General features: G+C 42.1%; 1 protein-coding gene across 2 annotated transcripts in view; it reads right to left on the bottom strand.

Moving 5' to 3' along the window:
* Positions 1–16,309, bottom strand: part of LOC103186061 (ubinuclein-1) — a 39,261-nt gene that overhangs the window by 11,744 nt on the left and 11,208 nt on the right. For both annotated transcript variants that reach the window (XM_007904876.2, XM_007904878.2), the window contains exons 4-11: positions 14,645–14,788; positions 10,736–10,842; positions 10,144–10,609; positions 9,603–9,670; positions 6,534–6,663; positions 2,099–2,217; positions 697–819; positions 11–154 (exon numbers count right to left, since the gene is read on the bottom strand). In XM_007904876.2, the coding sequence (XP_007903067.2) occupies positions 11–154; positions 697–819; positions 2,099–2,217; positions 6,534–6,663; positions 9,603–9,670; positions 10,144–10,609; positions 10,736–10,842; positions 14,645–14,788 (1,301 nt within the window). The remainder of the gene's footprint in view (positions 1–10; positions 155–696; positions 820–2,098; positions 2,218–6,533; positions 6,664–9,602; positions 9,671–10,143; positions 10,610–10,735; positions 10,843–14,644; positions 14,789–16,309) is intronic.

The raw sequence follows: 16,309 nt of genomic DNA on the forward strand, positions 1-16,309 counted from the left end.
TGCCATGTACCTCGCTTGCATCCATCCTTTAGGCCAAAGTGGTTTGACCTCAGATTCAAGGAAAGCCTTTAGGAAGTCTTCTGCCGCCTGCAACTGGTTTCTCTCCGGTTCATAGGAAGCCATCTTTATTCTCACCACATTGCACAGCAAGTCTCTGTACAATACAATAAAGAGTTTTAAATCAACTGGGAGATGGTTTAGTGCATTGGTATTCTGAGGATTACAGAATTAGTACTTGGACACACCCTATTAAGTAATCCTTACATTGTGTAAAATTCCTAGTCCAAGCACAAACTAGTGAAATCTCAAATACCCACCAGATGGAGCATACCCACGATGGGGGATAATTTAATAAATGGAGAGAAAGTTTCCAGGACAATCTCTTGGATTAGGTTGTTATAACCGTTTGAATGAAAGGGAAGGGCCTTATATAATAATCCTTGCATTTAATACAGCGCCTTATCACATCTTCGAGACGTCTCAAAGCGCTTCACAGAATATATTGTAAAGTGAATATACTTTGAGGGCGAAACGCAGCAGCCAATTGTGCACAGCAGTGTCCCACAAAAAAATCGTGGATTGAGTGACCAATTTTTTTTCAAGGAATTATTACCCCCAGAAAAGCGATCCGCCAATCAACTAACAATCAATATAGTCAGTGCTTCACGTAAGAGCCACAACAAATGCACAACAGACCTGATGCCATCGTTCCAGTGAAACTTCTTACGGGGTCCCATGACTCGTTTTCCCATCTTCTCGTCGTCATCATCCTCATCAGAATATGTTCGCTCCTTCTGGTCTTTATCTTCTCCAAGCATCCTGTGGAGAGCAGAAATTGAAAACAAAATCAACACAATTACCAGCTCATTAGGCAGTATCAGCTCTGACTGGTAGATCCCTATCATTTACAACAAGTCGTGTTTCCTAAGAACACGAACAAATAAAATCTCAATTACCTTAAAAGGATTATGTGAAAATGCATCACTTGTAAATGACTTGCATCTAAAAAGAATCAATGAAGCAAACCCATACAATTTTCATTTAACAGACTACAAATAAGCACATTCACAAGTGAAGATAATGTGTTGTAAATTAGTTTATTAGCTTTTACGCAGAATGTGTTTTTAAATAGCGTGAGCCTCCACTCCACCTCATCGCTGCTTCATACTCCTCTATTCCATTCATCCTCGTGTATCAAGTTTCCCTTAAATACATTTAAAGCTTTCTGCTTCAACCACAACATCTGGCAGCAAGTTTCACTTTCTCACTATTCTCTGCATAAAAAAGTCCCTTCTAAAAGCCCCCTCAGATCAGTTACTGGCTAGCTTATGTTTATATTTGGTTTTGGACTCACCAGCAAGTGGAATCAGCTTATTTATATCCATCTTATCAAATAGTTTCATAATCTTAAAAAACACCTCTATCAAGTCCTCTCTCACTTGTCTCAACTCCAGAGTGAAAAGCTCTAATGTGACCAATCTTTTATTCCACTTTACTGCCTGATATAGTCGCTTTTATTTAGCATTCTTACATTTCTCTCATTCACTATTTGGGAATTGATGGAACTTTTTGGGGAATTCTAGTCACAGAGTAAATCAAATGTCATAAAGTAACAGAGAATTTTGCCTAAAGCTTGTTGTACGGCACATTACAAGGTAAAGACATTGCCCACGCAGCACTAACCAGCCTCCTGGTTCTGTATCAAGTGCTGATTTAGCTAATCTCAGCCAAGGCAGCAATTGGGAGGTTCCAATTAAATTCAATGCCCCTGGGCTAGAGAGTGGAAAAACAAAATCAGAGGCTTGCGATCACTATCTGGTGATCTCTTCTGGAAAGTGCACATGCGGACCGCAGTGGGCTCAGGGTATGGTAGAGTTGCCCGTTCAGCATGGCCTCCAAGTTCACAAGGTACAAGATTGGCTCTGGAGAACTATTAGCAACTCAGAGATAAGAACAAAGGAAAATATTCCTAAAAACGATTTTGTTGCATCTGTGACAATGTACGCTATTACTTCTCTTAAAAAATGAGATCTGATGGAAGTTATTTGTGCTTCAAAGTGATTATAGCCGCTAGTGGAATAGGTTATATGGCGCATACTTGGCCATTCTGGCTTGGCTGTGTGCCTGGCATTCATCCTGGTACTTTGCCACCTGGTATGGCATTGCTCTGGCAATCGCTTCTTGAAGCCTCTGCAGGGGTTCCTTCAGCCGGCCATCCTGTGAGAAAGCAATAACAACATTGACATTTCTTTCTGGTTGAAAACTGCACAACACAATAGCCTATTCCCTCTCCCCGACCAAATTAAAACAAAGAGCTTGAAGTTTTACAGTACAAATTCGAACAAGACAGTTGCAGCAATCTAGCTAATATATTTAGTTCCGAGGTCGAGGATTTGTAGTTGTAATAATAATAATCCTGGCATTTGATACAACACCTTATCACGTCTTCGAGACGTCTCAAAGCACCTCACATAATATACTGTAAAGTGAATTGACAGTGTATTTTGTGGGAAAAACGTGACAGCCAATTGTGGATCGAGTGATCAAATTATTATGGGGGGGGAGGAGGGATTATTAGCCCCAGAGTGTCACCTTCACTCCCAGTTTGTGCAAATCGAACCACTTTCAGAGACAAAGAATGGAAATCAACAACATAAGTCATGTTCTCAAAGACCTTTCTGCTGTGAAAGCTCACATAGCTTCAATTCAAATAGAATCTTGAATGATAAAATCTTTCATACTACTAATAATCCCTCCGAAAGAAAAACAATAATAAATTGGTCATTTTCAATCCACGACTGTTTGTGGGACACTGCTGTGCGCAATTGGCTGCCGCGTCTCACCCACAAATATACAGTCAATTCGCTTTACAGTCTATTCTGTGAAGCGCTTTGAGACGTCGAGAAGACGTGAAAAGCGCTATATCAAATGCAAGGATTATTATTATTACAACAAACTCAAGCAAGAAAGAATTTCTTATCATAAAATAATTGGCCTGTATTTCATTAGCTAAAATATACTAGGAATCTTTAACAGAACACAATTCAATCAACTATTTAATTTGACAAATTTGGTCAGATTGACTTGATAAAACTACCCACAGCTGATTGTCACTGTCTATTTTTGAGACGTCTCGATGACGTGCTAAGGCTCTATATCAAATGCATCAATTTTTTTTTAAGTAGAAAAAAGTTCTACTTAAAAAGTTGACAAAAACATAGAACACGATATGCATAATAGCCTTTATTAATAAAATGTTTTTTCCTGTATCCTTAAATTAATTTTAAATTTCTATACACAACAAAACCCACATTAATGCTCACCAGCATTAAGCATTCACCTGCCTTTACCACCCACTTCCCCCCAGTTGGTAATGATTTTTAAGGGGAAACAAATAATTAGTTGCTTAACAGAGCTCCTGCATCAGGGAAGAACATCAATCCCACCCCCTGCGCTCTTTCATCCATCTCCTTGGGTTTGTTTAAAAAAATACTGTCAGGAACCAGGATGTGCTGCTCTTTGTTTTGTAGAAAACTACATTCTATTGTGGTCAGGCTTTGATTAACTCCTGGCTATTATAGAACTCTATTGTACTGTCAGTTTTATCCTGATGAGTTGGGGTTTCACAAGTCAAATGTATAAATGAAATGTGCATGCCCTTGTTCTTTTTATCTTAAGATTAAAGATAAAGTCATTCCCTTCAACACTTTCTAAAGTGGCACAACAAACTAAAATCATATAGGACCAAATTACTTCCAAGAACTGCTAAGCATTGAGAACGCGCAGAACGTATTCATCTAAATTTCGTCTAAAATAAAGATTGAGAGTCGATTTTACTTTGGGCCCAGAAAATTCTGGGTTTAAAGCCTGGTGGTTACATTCAGTGCTTTATCCTTTCAAAGTCAATAAAATGAATGCCTAACAATCTCCGGTGGGGAAGTGCCATCTTTCAAATGAGTTGTTAAACCGAGGTCCCATCGGCCTGTTCAGGTGGACGTTAAAAATCCCATTTCACCATTTGGAAAGAGAGGGGATTTCTCTTGAAGTCCTAGCCAACAATTCTCCAGGTTAATTTTCCAAAGTCAATTGTTGTCAATCGGCTGTTGACTGGTTAACACAGACGCCACTTCTTAAAGCACTCCAAGAACTAGTGCAGTGAATGGCCATTTCTACAATTGCAAAATTCACAACATAAAAAAATGACAATTGAAGTACAGAGTTTCAATATTTACAGCTGCACTGGAGAAAAAGCAAATTGCTCAAGGCCACCTGTATTGCCAGTTATTTATCAGTTTACATTCAAATGTAGATTGAAGCTATTATGGAAAAATAAACTTGGGTTTTGTGCCTGCAGTAACAAGATCAATTTTAGACTAATGCTAGTGTGTCTTGAGCAGATACTAGTGTATCTTGAGCAGATACACAAAAAAGCGGCAGATTTACATTTAAATGAATGCTATACATTTAAGTAGACTGCATTATATAACAGATTGAAGAGAAGTATTTATTAACTCTTCTGTTAATTCATTATTAATATATAAAGTAACATAGATCAGGCTGTTACAAAATGAGATCGGATTTAAGTGTTTGAGCTTAGAAGGGTCAGTGAAGTTCAAATAGTTTATCAATGTTTTTGAACCCAAGATATTTAAATCCTCGAAACACACTGATGACTTGTTAAAAAGTTATTCTTCAATACACGTTATACTTGTAAGGGGGCAGTTTTATTTTGCTGGCAGCAGAAATCGGTGCAGACAGTGACAGATAACAGCTTCCCACAACAGTGATGAGATATGAACTAAATTAGAATCATATCATGAGATTTGAACTGGCGTTCTATTAAGTTTTATTCCACTGTATATGTCAAGGGAATAGTACACCCTGTATCTATATATCCATGCAATATATTATTCTGTAGCAACGCAATCACAGCAGTCTGATCCAGTACCCAATCTCCTTTTGGCTCTAATTTTAACAGTCGTCTCATAGGTTATAATGTGTTGAAAATACAGTATGTAATCATAAACAAGTTATGGCTGGCAAGGTTAAAGCTAAAATGTAATCTCTGCAATAAAGGACATGCACAACAGTGGCGCTTTGTTCCAGCCGTTTACTACAGTATATTACCTACTCACTGCCAAACGTCCATAAATCTTCACTTTCATCTTGCTGAAATAATATTTTTCAAAACATATGACCTTAGTGTAAGTTATGCCTTGAGCTTTGTGGATCTCACTGGCAGCTCCCGTTCAGTCAGGAAAAAAATGGTGCAAATCTCACACAGGAATGCCCAGATAGCAGGACTCTAGCATCAGGTGTGATTTGGCCTTGTACAGTAGTAGAAAGTTAGGTATCTTTTTGATTTTCTTGCTTATTATACGGATCAGATATTAATCTGATAATAACCAAGAAGGACAGCGTTAGAATTTATGGTGTGGGCGTCGGGTCCACAAAATATAAAGTCAATTCACTTATCTTCACAGTATCTTCTGTGAAGCGTTTTGAGATGTGTCAACAACATGATAAAGCGCTATAGCAAATGCAAGGATTATTATTATTGGATAATTAGTATCATATTTACCAATTATGTCCTGTTAATTATTATAGTAGACCCAGCCTTTTTTTTAAACAAGCGAGACAAATGGATGAGATTATGGGAGACCCAGGATTATCTGCTAAGGTAAGACATGGAGACACGGAGAAATGCTGTTGAAGCCCTGATCATGTGATGTATGTAAAAAATAATTGATGCAATGGACCTGGTCATATGCTAGCCATACAACTAAACAGGAATGTAATAAACATGTATTAAAGCATAAAGTAAATGCTTAATTTAGTTCAAATGAACTGCTGTAAAGTGTGAGCGGCGGTACATGTTTCAATATTTAGAAAACTACTGCTAAAGAGCTTGCATCAAGGAGGCATTTTATTCAAGTAATTTCAGATGATTGAAATCTTCAAGTAATTTACTTCTTAAAAGAAAATAATCCACAATCAAACAATTGTTTCAACAGAATAGTTATTTTTTAAGCTTCTGGGTCTGAAATGTACTGCCGTAACAAAAAACTAGCAATAAGAACTCATCCTATTAGCTAGCACTGTTAGATTCTAAGCACTCTGAGACGCTACCCTGTGTGGAGGGCACTACATAAGTGCAAGTTGTTGTTATTGTAGCTGGCAAAACACACTCTCAGCGGGTTCTGAAATTCCACTGAAATCTAGATTTATGTAGCTTCCAGAATCTGGCCAATTGTTAAATTCCGCCTTAACTTTGAAGCTTGTTTCATGTAATTCTGAACTGAACAGAAAACTAACCTCACATTAAAGCTGAATTAAGAACTTGGCAAATTCCGGATCCTCTGAAATTCTACGTCAACAGAATAAATGTAGACCCAAGTGGAATTGTATTGTAGCCCACCGTCTAGACAGCTTCTAAACTTGTGCTGAGACAATTATCTTACAAACAAGAAATGAGTGAAAGCAGCGCCGCTGGACCTTATCATCACTAGAACACTGGCTTCCATTTCAGTTACCTGCTCATTCAGATGCAGTTTCTTTGCTCTTTTGACCAGAGTGTCCTTACTGCATGGTAAGAAGGATGCCAAGTGGGCATAAACGCCTGAGCGAGCCTGGCTGTTCAGCACACGGGATTGTAGCTCAATACTGGAAATACAAACGTCACAACTATAGAGACTGTACAGCAACTTCCACACAGATCCTCATAATTGACACTAAAGCACCATCGTGTAAGAAGCATAATTTACATTACTACCTTTCGTATCATTACTTTTTTTGAAATCATTGATAAAAAGTTAACATGCAAAGAACAACAAAGAACTATAGCAGAACAATGAAACTACTAACAATAACTGTAGATAAATGTAATAGTAATCCTTGCATTTGATATAGCGCTTTTCATATCTTCTTGATGTCTCAAAGCGCTTCACAGAATATACTGTAAAGTGAATTGACTGTATATTTGTGGGTGAAATTAATAATTAAATATGAATTATATCTTAATATCAAGGCAAATAAAAGGCATTTATTTATAAATATTGTAAGCTGATGATTTTTGCTAGGTGCGCTTAGTGCTCACAATTAGTGTATCCTGACAAAAAGAGTACAGCTGCCCACTCCCCCACCCACCCTCTCATCTCAAGCAGGCTGGTTTCCATGAGCGAGAGAGAGAGAGACTTTGTTCTTCAGCCTTATGTGTATTCCGAAGGAGAATGTAATGGTGGCAGACACAAGTTGCTCTTGGAGGCAGCATGAACAAAGACATCCTCGTTGATAAGAGGATGTGAAAAGTTATTAGAAGGCCTGAAGGAATGCAAATGTAAAACAAAGAAAGAACCAGTATGAACTGGTCAGGAGTATTCAGTGAAACCACTGGTGAAACCTGGTCAGGGGCTGGCCAAGGATCGACATACACTATAAGCGGTCACCATCTCTCCGGGAAGAAGAATTTGATCACCTTTGAATCCGAACTACACACCCCCAGTTATATGTAAGGTGTAACAGCTTATCAATGTCACTTTGGTTTTATTAAAATGCTAACGTCATTCTGCGGAAGGCTGATCAGCCTCCTTGTATTACATTGTGAGAAACTCAAAAACTTACAATATATTTATTAATTAGACAGTGAATATAAAAGTTGGTAAATTCTATGGCATACACGAGGGAGAATAGAGGAGGACTTATAGAAGAGGGGATTACAAGGGTTGTAGGCTTGCGCGGAGCATAAATACCAATACCACCTAGTTCCAGAAATTGCACACATCTACAAAACAGATAGGGAAAAGTACAACAGAATAGCCCGGGAATGGACTCAGAAGTATGCAATGTGTTACCTTGGAGTCTGAAATGCACTATAGCTGGAATAAAGTTTAAATAACTGATTTTCTCTGGTCGTCCTATTTGGCTGCCCCCTTGTAAGACATATTTGCCCCCTTCCCCCCTCCACTCCCAATCCACATGTTCTCGTGAGAAGGCAATGTACTTCTGCTTGGACAAGACCAGCTTTCTGAAATGGAATTGCTCAGAAGAGATGCGATTAGCCAAATGGGTCCAATATTCCTCGACAGTTGACTACACCATTCTCCTTTACCGCCTCGCCTCCCTTATCCATCTTAGTGGGACCACACTCGCATGGTTTGAGTCCTACTTAACCAACCGCCTCCACTTCATCTCAGCAAATGGTTTCTCCCGCAGTCACCAGCTGGGTACCCCAGGGCTCCATCCTTGGCCCCCTTCTTTGCCTCATCTACATTCTCCCTCTTGGCGATGTCATCTGCAGATATGGGGTAAACTTCCACATGTATGTGGATAACACACAAATCTACTTTGCCTCCTCCAGTACGAACTCCAGGTTCGCCGATGTTCTATCAGCTTGTCTGGCAGACATCAGGGCCTGGATGAGTGCAAACTTCCTGCAGCTGAATGTGGACACGACAGAAGCCATATTCCTGGCTCCCGTCAAAGTCTTCACTCCTGCGGATCTGAATTCCTCAACCTCCCTGGACTCTCCCTCAGACTCACCGAACCTGTGTGCAATCTAAGCGTCCAGTTCGACCCTCAGCTGTCCTTCCTTCCCCACATTCGGTCCCTGACCAGTACCGTTTTCCTCCACCTCCGCCACATTTCCTGCCTCCATACCCTAAATGCAGCTGGAACGATCATGCATGGGTTTGTCACCTCCCGCCTGGACTACTCAAACGCACCCCCAGCTCCACTGATCAAAAAATCCAGCTCATTCAGATCTCTGCCGCCCGCATACTTACTCGGACCAAACTCTTGTCACACCAGTTCTGGCCAGGTTCCACTCACTCCCCATCATCAAACGGATTTACTTTGAGATCCTCGCACTCATTTTCAAAAGTCTTCACTCCCTGGAATCTCCCTACCTCTCTGACCTCCTCACTCCCCAATCCACCACTCGGAGACTCCGCTGGTACTGGCCTCCTGCTTCTCCCTTATGTCTTCCGGTCCACCATTGGAGGTCGCACATTCAGCCACTATGCCCTGAAACTCGGGAACACTCTCCCTCAATTCCTCCACCTTACCCCCTCGTTCCCCTTTTTCAAATCACGGAGGGCGCGATACAAGTGCAAGTTGTCGTTCTTGTATTGAGGTACAAGCAAAGCACAAAAATGCGGATTTCACATCCTGTGCACTGCAAAAGTAAAAGAAGTGCTACCGACAGGTCTTCCTTCATTCAGAAAGTGATGTCAGCGGCAAACAAACAAATGGAAGTTGGCCATTTTTGGTGTGGTAAACTAGCTAGTCATCAATGGAAATCAGTAGCGTGGTGTCCAATGCTACAAGTGAAGCTTCCATATCACGATGTGGTATCAATGTTGCCCTGTACTACTTGGTATAATGGCATTCTAACCTTTTGCTAATTTCCTTTGACTAAATTTTTTTTAAAAAATCCTTCAGTAACGGTTCTAATTCGAAACAAAGCACGGGTATACTTTACACAAGAAGCATTTGCGTTGCTCACTCTCCACTCCACCGATGGAAAATATAATCACAAGATAGTTTTTAAATGCAGTCCACTTAGACACAGAATTCTAACAAGATGTGAGATTAGTTGTACTTACTCCAACAGAATATTGTTAATGTCTTGTGTGAAAAATTTCTGCTTCCCTTCTCCTGAGGCTTTGGCAGCCTATAAAACAACAAGCATGTCATTAACTGCTTTACATAAAAGAATGGAAATATCTGCCCATCAAAATACAAGTGATACCTCATGATCAGAAGTTTTATTTTAAGATCCTTTACCCTCCTTCATTGTTTTAGTCACACAGTCAAGGTTTGTAAATCTGCTGGTTGCCCTGAGCTCGTTACAAACTAAAAATCAGGCCCTTCTGATAATATTTTTTTAAAAATCCTTGAATTTGATATGGTGCCTTTCATGTCAGGGTGCCTCAAAGTGCTTCACAAGGTTTTAATGTAAGGTGTATTTTGGAGGCAAGCAACTTACTTGCATAAAAATTCTGATAATTGTACAAGCGAAACGTGGTAAAAGTAGACAAAAGATAAGTGACAGCTAACACAAGCAACATAACAACGGCATTACACCACATCATCTATGACTTGGTTTCTGTGCCTCCATGGGTTAGTTGTTGTCTACTTTCTTACCTGTGTCAGATCTTTAATGCGTTTTTCGAGTACTGCTGGCAGTCGATCAGGAAGCGTGGGAACCGGTCTGGATGTTTGCCCCTCTAATGAGCATTGGAATGCAGGCAAAGGATCGCTGCTTTCATCAAAATCATTAAGGGGACTCTCTGGAGAAGAATCGTTCAGAAACTGATCGAGATCGATTTCTAGATCTACAGTACTGGCCACCTGTAGGAGATCGCTCTCGTTAGCAGAGCCAATAAGTGACAGCAGAGGGTCGGAAACACTGATGTTAATGGAGCCGCTGTTAGCCTCGTGAGGGATGCGAGCCACAGTCTGTAAGGTAGGCAAGTTCCATTGGTCTTCTCGTTTCTTCAAAGCTTCTTTCTCCTTCTCAAATTGCTTCAGCATTTCTCTCACACCCAAAGCTCCCATGTATTTTTTCTTTTTCTTTTTCTCCTCTTTGTGGCTGTTCAGTGGCATGAACCTGCGATTGATAAACGCACCAAAAAACAGGAATGAGAAATAAACAAAGAGCGCACAGAGTTGAAGCTAAACTCCTTCAAATTAACTTGCTTGGGATTAATCAGCACTGCTTCTCAATTCGACTTACCCAGCCTGTTTGGAAATTTTAGATTTTTGAGATTTCTTCTCTTTCTCGTGTCCATCTTCTTTTCTTTTTTTCTTCATCTTTTCACTCCCATCTTTTAATTTTCGTTTCTTGAAAAAAAAAATCATTAAAGTATCGCAGCTAAATTGAGGCAGTCACACACAGACCAGTCATCACCACAGCTCCAACATGCACTGTATCCTTCTCAAATAGGGTAAACATTGTGTAGTGTTCACTATTGGCAGTGCTATTATTGTGCAGTGTTATTCTCTCTCACAGTGATAAACTACTCCATTTTAGATCGGTTGTTATTTTGTTGTATCGCAATAATCCCTCCAAAACAAAAACAATAATAAATTGGTCATTTTCAATCTACAACTGTTTGTGGGACATTGCTGTGCGCAATTGGCTGCCGCGTTCGCCCACAAATATACAGTCAATTCACTTTACAGTGTGTTCTGTGAAGCGCTTTGGGACGTCCTCCCGACGTGAAAAGCGCTATATCAAATGCAAGGATTATTATTATTATTATTCTTATTGTGAAATTGCACATCAAATACAAGTTCTGCACAAATTGTACATAGCTGGAGTAGAGCCAGTGAAATAATCACAGTAGAGAAAAACCTAAAGTACCAGGAAACACAAGAGATTATCCAACATATTGGCATCTTTACTGGTTTAAGGAAAAAAAATAATTGAATCCAATCCTTTGCTGTGGACAAAAATACAAGGATTTGGGAAGATGCAGTGAGACTGCTACAGACAGTGTTCACGTGCAATTGTGCAAAATTTGTTAGGCATTTAAGTCCCCTCCTCCCCAAAACAGAGGTTTCTTTCCAACTTTGACAGCTAACCTACTTCAGAAATCGCCTCTGCTAATGTTTCACCCGAATGTGACCCATGAGGTGTATCAAGATGAACTACTAAAACACTGCAGTTCTCAATTTACATTTATTTATTAACCATATGTACCATTTTGCCTTTTCAACTCTGCCAATGGCGAGGACTGTACAATAATGTTCGCCTGCAAAATGCAGTCACTACATTTCACAATAAAATTGTGTGAAATGCTTTAAAACATCCTATCAACATGAAAAGCATTATATCAAATGCAAGACGTATTATAATCATAAGATACACTTTGTGAATTTAATATAAATTGAACACAGCATGCAATTAGATCAATTCATTACATGCAATTAGTATTTAGGATTCCATCTGAATTTCCTTAGGGGGTTTAAGCTGGCTCCTAGGTGATGTGCTTGGCAACAGATTCAAAATAGGGTCAACTCTCTGTGGTGGTCTTGGTAGCCAGGCAGGCCCACAGTGCAGGCCCACAAAGTCTTGGGAGCACAGGTTCATGAACAGACCTGTCAGCCTAGCCCATTGGCTGGAGTTAGAGAGGCAGACCAGTCACTGGTGGAAGGGAATCCTTCCACTCAGCTCCTGTTAACCCTGCAAGGCAAAGCTCTAAAGGATAAGATGGTTGTAGCTGGACAGGCTTCGGGGAAGCTTTGCCAGACAGTGCACTCAATGACAAGTTTTGCAAGTTTAGCTGATTAGACTCCAGAGTATCCAACACATACTCTGGCGTCCCCAAGCTTTGGCTCTTGCCAACCTGCGCCCGATACCCTCCTGAATTAGATAAGCGGGTGTGTCCCTCCACGGAGAGTGCACATTCTACTCTAGTCATGGGGAAATTTCCATGTGTAGTTGGCAAAAATATGGAACTCTCAGTCTGGTTTGAAAACTCTGGTTAAGTATGGCGATGGGTTTCTGAAGTGTCAAGACACCTGACTGACCAGAAGAAAATAGGATTCTTTGAACTGTGATGAAATTAGACCAATTAATTAAAACTAAAGGGAACGAGGCTCTCCTGATTGGCTCCTGTCAGCGCCTCCTCACCTCAGGCGCTGACAGCATCACTACCCACGATTGCACACTCCACCTTGCCAAGCCAGTCCAGAATCTTGGGGCCTCGCGAGTTCTTTCCTCTGACTCTCACTGCGAGAAAATGCTGGATTTCAAGTCCAAAATCGAGGGAATCCGCTCAGCTGCCACTGCCCTCACAACTTCCACCCCCTCCCTACCCTCATCCCACACAACTACCCATCCGACAACTACCTATCCCTCCTTCCACACCTTTGAACCTGTCACCTTTAAAACAGCTACTATCACCCCACTTGAAGAAACCTTCCCTTGATCCAGCACAGCTATCTAGCTACCAGCCCATCTCAAATCTCCCTTTCCTAAACAAGGTCCTTGAGAGAACTGTTGCCTCCCAGTTTCACTCTTCCCTCTCCTCTCACTCCCTTCATGAAACCCTCCAATCGGGTTTCCGTGCTGCCCGGAAACTGCTCTGGTCAAGGTCACAAACGACATCTCTACCATGTGTGACCAGGGCTCCCTCTGCCTCCTCGACCTCTCTGCCGCCTTTGACAGCGTGGACCACTCAATCCTCCTCCACCGCCTCTCCTCCCACCTCAACCTTCAAGGTTCTGTCCTTGACTGATTCAGGTCCTCCCTTTCACACCGCCTCCATTTCGTTGCGGCAAACGGCTTCTCCTCCAGCCCCGCACCGTCTCATGCGGTGTGCCTCAGGGCTCTGTCCTCGGTCCCCTCCTCTTCACTTTCTGCATGCTACCCCTTGGTGACATCAGCCGCAGACATAGGGTAAATTTCCACATGTATGCGGATGACACCCAACTCTACCTCTCTGCCTCCACCCTGAACTCCAGGACTACTGGTGTCCTGACCGACTGCCTGTCCAACATCAAGTCTTGGACGAGGGATAACTTTCTCCAACTCAACGTCAGCAAGACCAAGGCCCTCCTGATTGGCTCGCGCCAACGCCTCCGCACCTCAAACACCGGCAGCATCAGCCTCCACAGCTGCACACTCAACCTCACTAAGCAAGTCAGGAACCTGGGTATCTTGTTCGACCCTGAATTGCCCTTTCTCCCCCACATCCGCGCCATGACCGGCACTGCCTAACACCACCTCTGCAGCATTGCCAGACTCCGCCACTGCCTCAGCCCTCAGGCTGCCAAAACTCTCACCCACGCATTCATCACCTCAAGGTTTGACTATGGGAACTCCCTCTTCATCAGCCTTCCCAACTCTTCCCTTCACAAGCTGCAGATTATCGAGAACACTGCAGCGCGTGTACTCTCGCGCCCCAGGCTCCGCGACCCCATCACTCCCACCCTCGCCTAACTCCACTGGCTTCCCATCCCCCAGATAATTGAGTTCAAGATCCTCATCCTCACTTTCAAGGCCATCCATGGCCTTGTCCCCTCCTACCTCTCTGACCTGCTGACTCCCTACCATACTGCCTACTCCCTCCGTTCAGCGGGCTCCGGCCTGCTCCATGTCTCCCACCCGACCCGTCCTACCATTGGTGGCCGGGCTTTCAGCCTCTCTGCCCCCGCACTCTGAAACTCCATCCCACAGTCCCTGACCACCAACTTGGTTCCGTAACTCTGTCTGTCCAGCGCCTTGGACGTGAAAGGCGCTATACAAATGTAAGTTTATTGTTGTTGTTGCATTATTGCATACTTCAACACTGTTTTTGCCACAAGAGGCTGCTAGCCTATTGTAAAGTCTTTGGTGGCTCAATTGTGGAGGATCCTTGTGTTCAACCATCATGGCCACAGCACAAGACAGAGTTGCTATTAATACTGTGCTAATACAACATATTCCCATCAGGATTGTAACATAACCCTTGATGGACAGAATCATACATTTACTAACAATGAGTATAGACTGAGAGTATTGAAGCTTGCGAGTGGGCCAAACTCAACCTTTACAGTTGGGGAAGAAGCATGAGAGTTTAAAATTGTAGATTAACAAATTAAGCTATTGTCCCCAGATCCTGAGAAAGTCAATAGCCCATCATGATTCTTTACTCACCTTTGGAGATTTTAACTTTTTTTTCTCTTTTAAATAGTCATCATCCACTTCAGAATCAGACGCCTGCCGGAATTGCAAAGTTCCGCTATTGATGTAAAAGCCGCCAAGCTTAGTCGTCAGGGAGGCTGGAACAAGCTCATCATACTAGAACAATACAAAACAAGGACCCAGCATTAATGGGAAGCAGAACCAAGTCAGGATGAGCTACTGCAGGGACTAATGGCTGGTTTACTGGCAAAACACACCACTTTATTTATAACAAATGAACCAAAGTTCACAAGAGAGAAGCCCCACTGTCATTAACACTTCTTGCTACATTCGAACGGCTGGAGTTTGTTATATTCTTAAAAGTTACTGATGAAATCACATACCGTGACAATGAAGCTGAAGACGTTATTTGAGACTTTGCTGCAGCCATTTTACTGTCTGGATTTGTATCTTCTGCTTTCAACACAAGTTTTCCCATTTAGTTCATACCTTCTGTATAAAGCTTTGTGATACAAATTCAAATTCTAGGATGTCTTAGGCTGCCAAAACCCTCATCCACGCATTCATCACATTTAGGCTCAACTACGCCAACTCCCTGCTCACCAGCCTTCCCAACTCTTCCCTCCACAAGCTGCAGATCATCCAGAACTCGCTGGCTCCCCAACCTCCAGAGGATAGAGTTCAAAATCCTCATCCTTGCCTTAAAGGCCCTTCACAGCCTTAGCCCTCCCTACCTCTGTGACCTGCTGATCCTATATCAACCTGTCCATTCCCTCCGCTCAGCAGGCTTGGCCTGCTCCACGTCCCCTGCCCAGGACGCTCCACCATCGGCAGCCAGGCCTTCGGCCTTTCTGCCCCCACCCTCTGGAACTCCATCCCACATTTCCTTTGCGTCGCTCCCTCCCTTTCCTCCTTCAAGAGGTGTCTCAAAGACCTCCTCTTCGACCACACCTCCGGTCACCCTCTTACCCTCCACCCTGCCCATTCCCTGACTGCGCCTTGGGATGTCCTCCCGACGTGAAAGGCACTATACAAACGTAATTTGTATTGTGATGAAAATTTGCATGGTGTGCTACGATCACATGACAATGACACAGGGAATTAGTTTTGTAGCTCGATACAAGGATAATTCTCATTTTGCATACAATTGTTTTTCTTAAATGGACCGCCCACTATCAGAAGAAACACCAGTTGTTTTCAAAGATATGGTACTTGTGACAGCAGGGGAAAGTGCAGATAATCCCTGATCTGTACTTTGTGGAGTCCTGTAGCTCAGTGGTTTGAGCACTCATCTCGCAAGCGATAGACCTGGGTTTGATTCCAGGGCAGGGCGAAACGTTGGGCAAGTTTCCTTACTCCACACGCCCCTGTTTACCTAGCAGTAATTAGGAACCCGGTTGTTAGTCAATTGGCGGATCGCTTTTCCGGGAAATAATAATTCCTTCAAAAAAAAAAAAAATAAAAATTTGGCCACTCAGTCAACAACTGTTGGTGGGACACTTGTGCACAATTGGCTGCCGTGTTTAGCCCATAAAACATACAGTCAATTCATTTACAGTATATTCTGTATACTGCTTTGAAACATCTCAAAGATGTGATAAGGCACTATATCAAATGCAAGGATTACCATTTTTATTATTACAGCACCATGGTATGTCTCACTTATTTTGCACAGTG

This window comes from Callorhinchus milii, unplaced genomic scaffold (assembly GCF_018977255.1).
Source record: "Callorhinchus milii isolate IMCB2004 unplaced genomic scaffold, IMCB_Cmil_1.0 Scaffold16, whole genome shotgun sequence".
NCBI lineage: Eukaryota > Metazoa > Chordata > Chondrichthyes > Chimaeriformes > Callorhinchidae > Callorhinchus > Callorhinchus milii.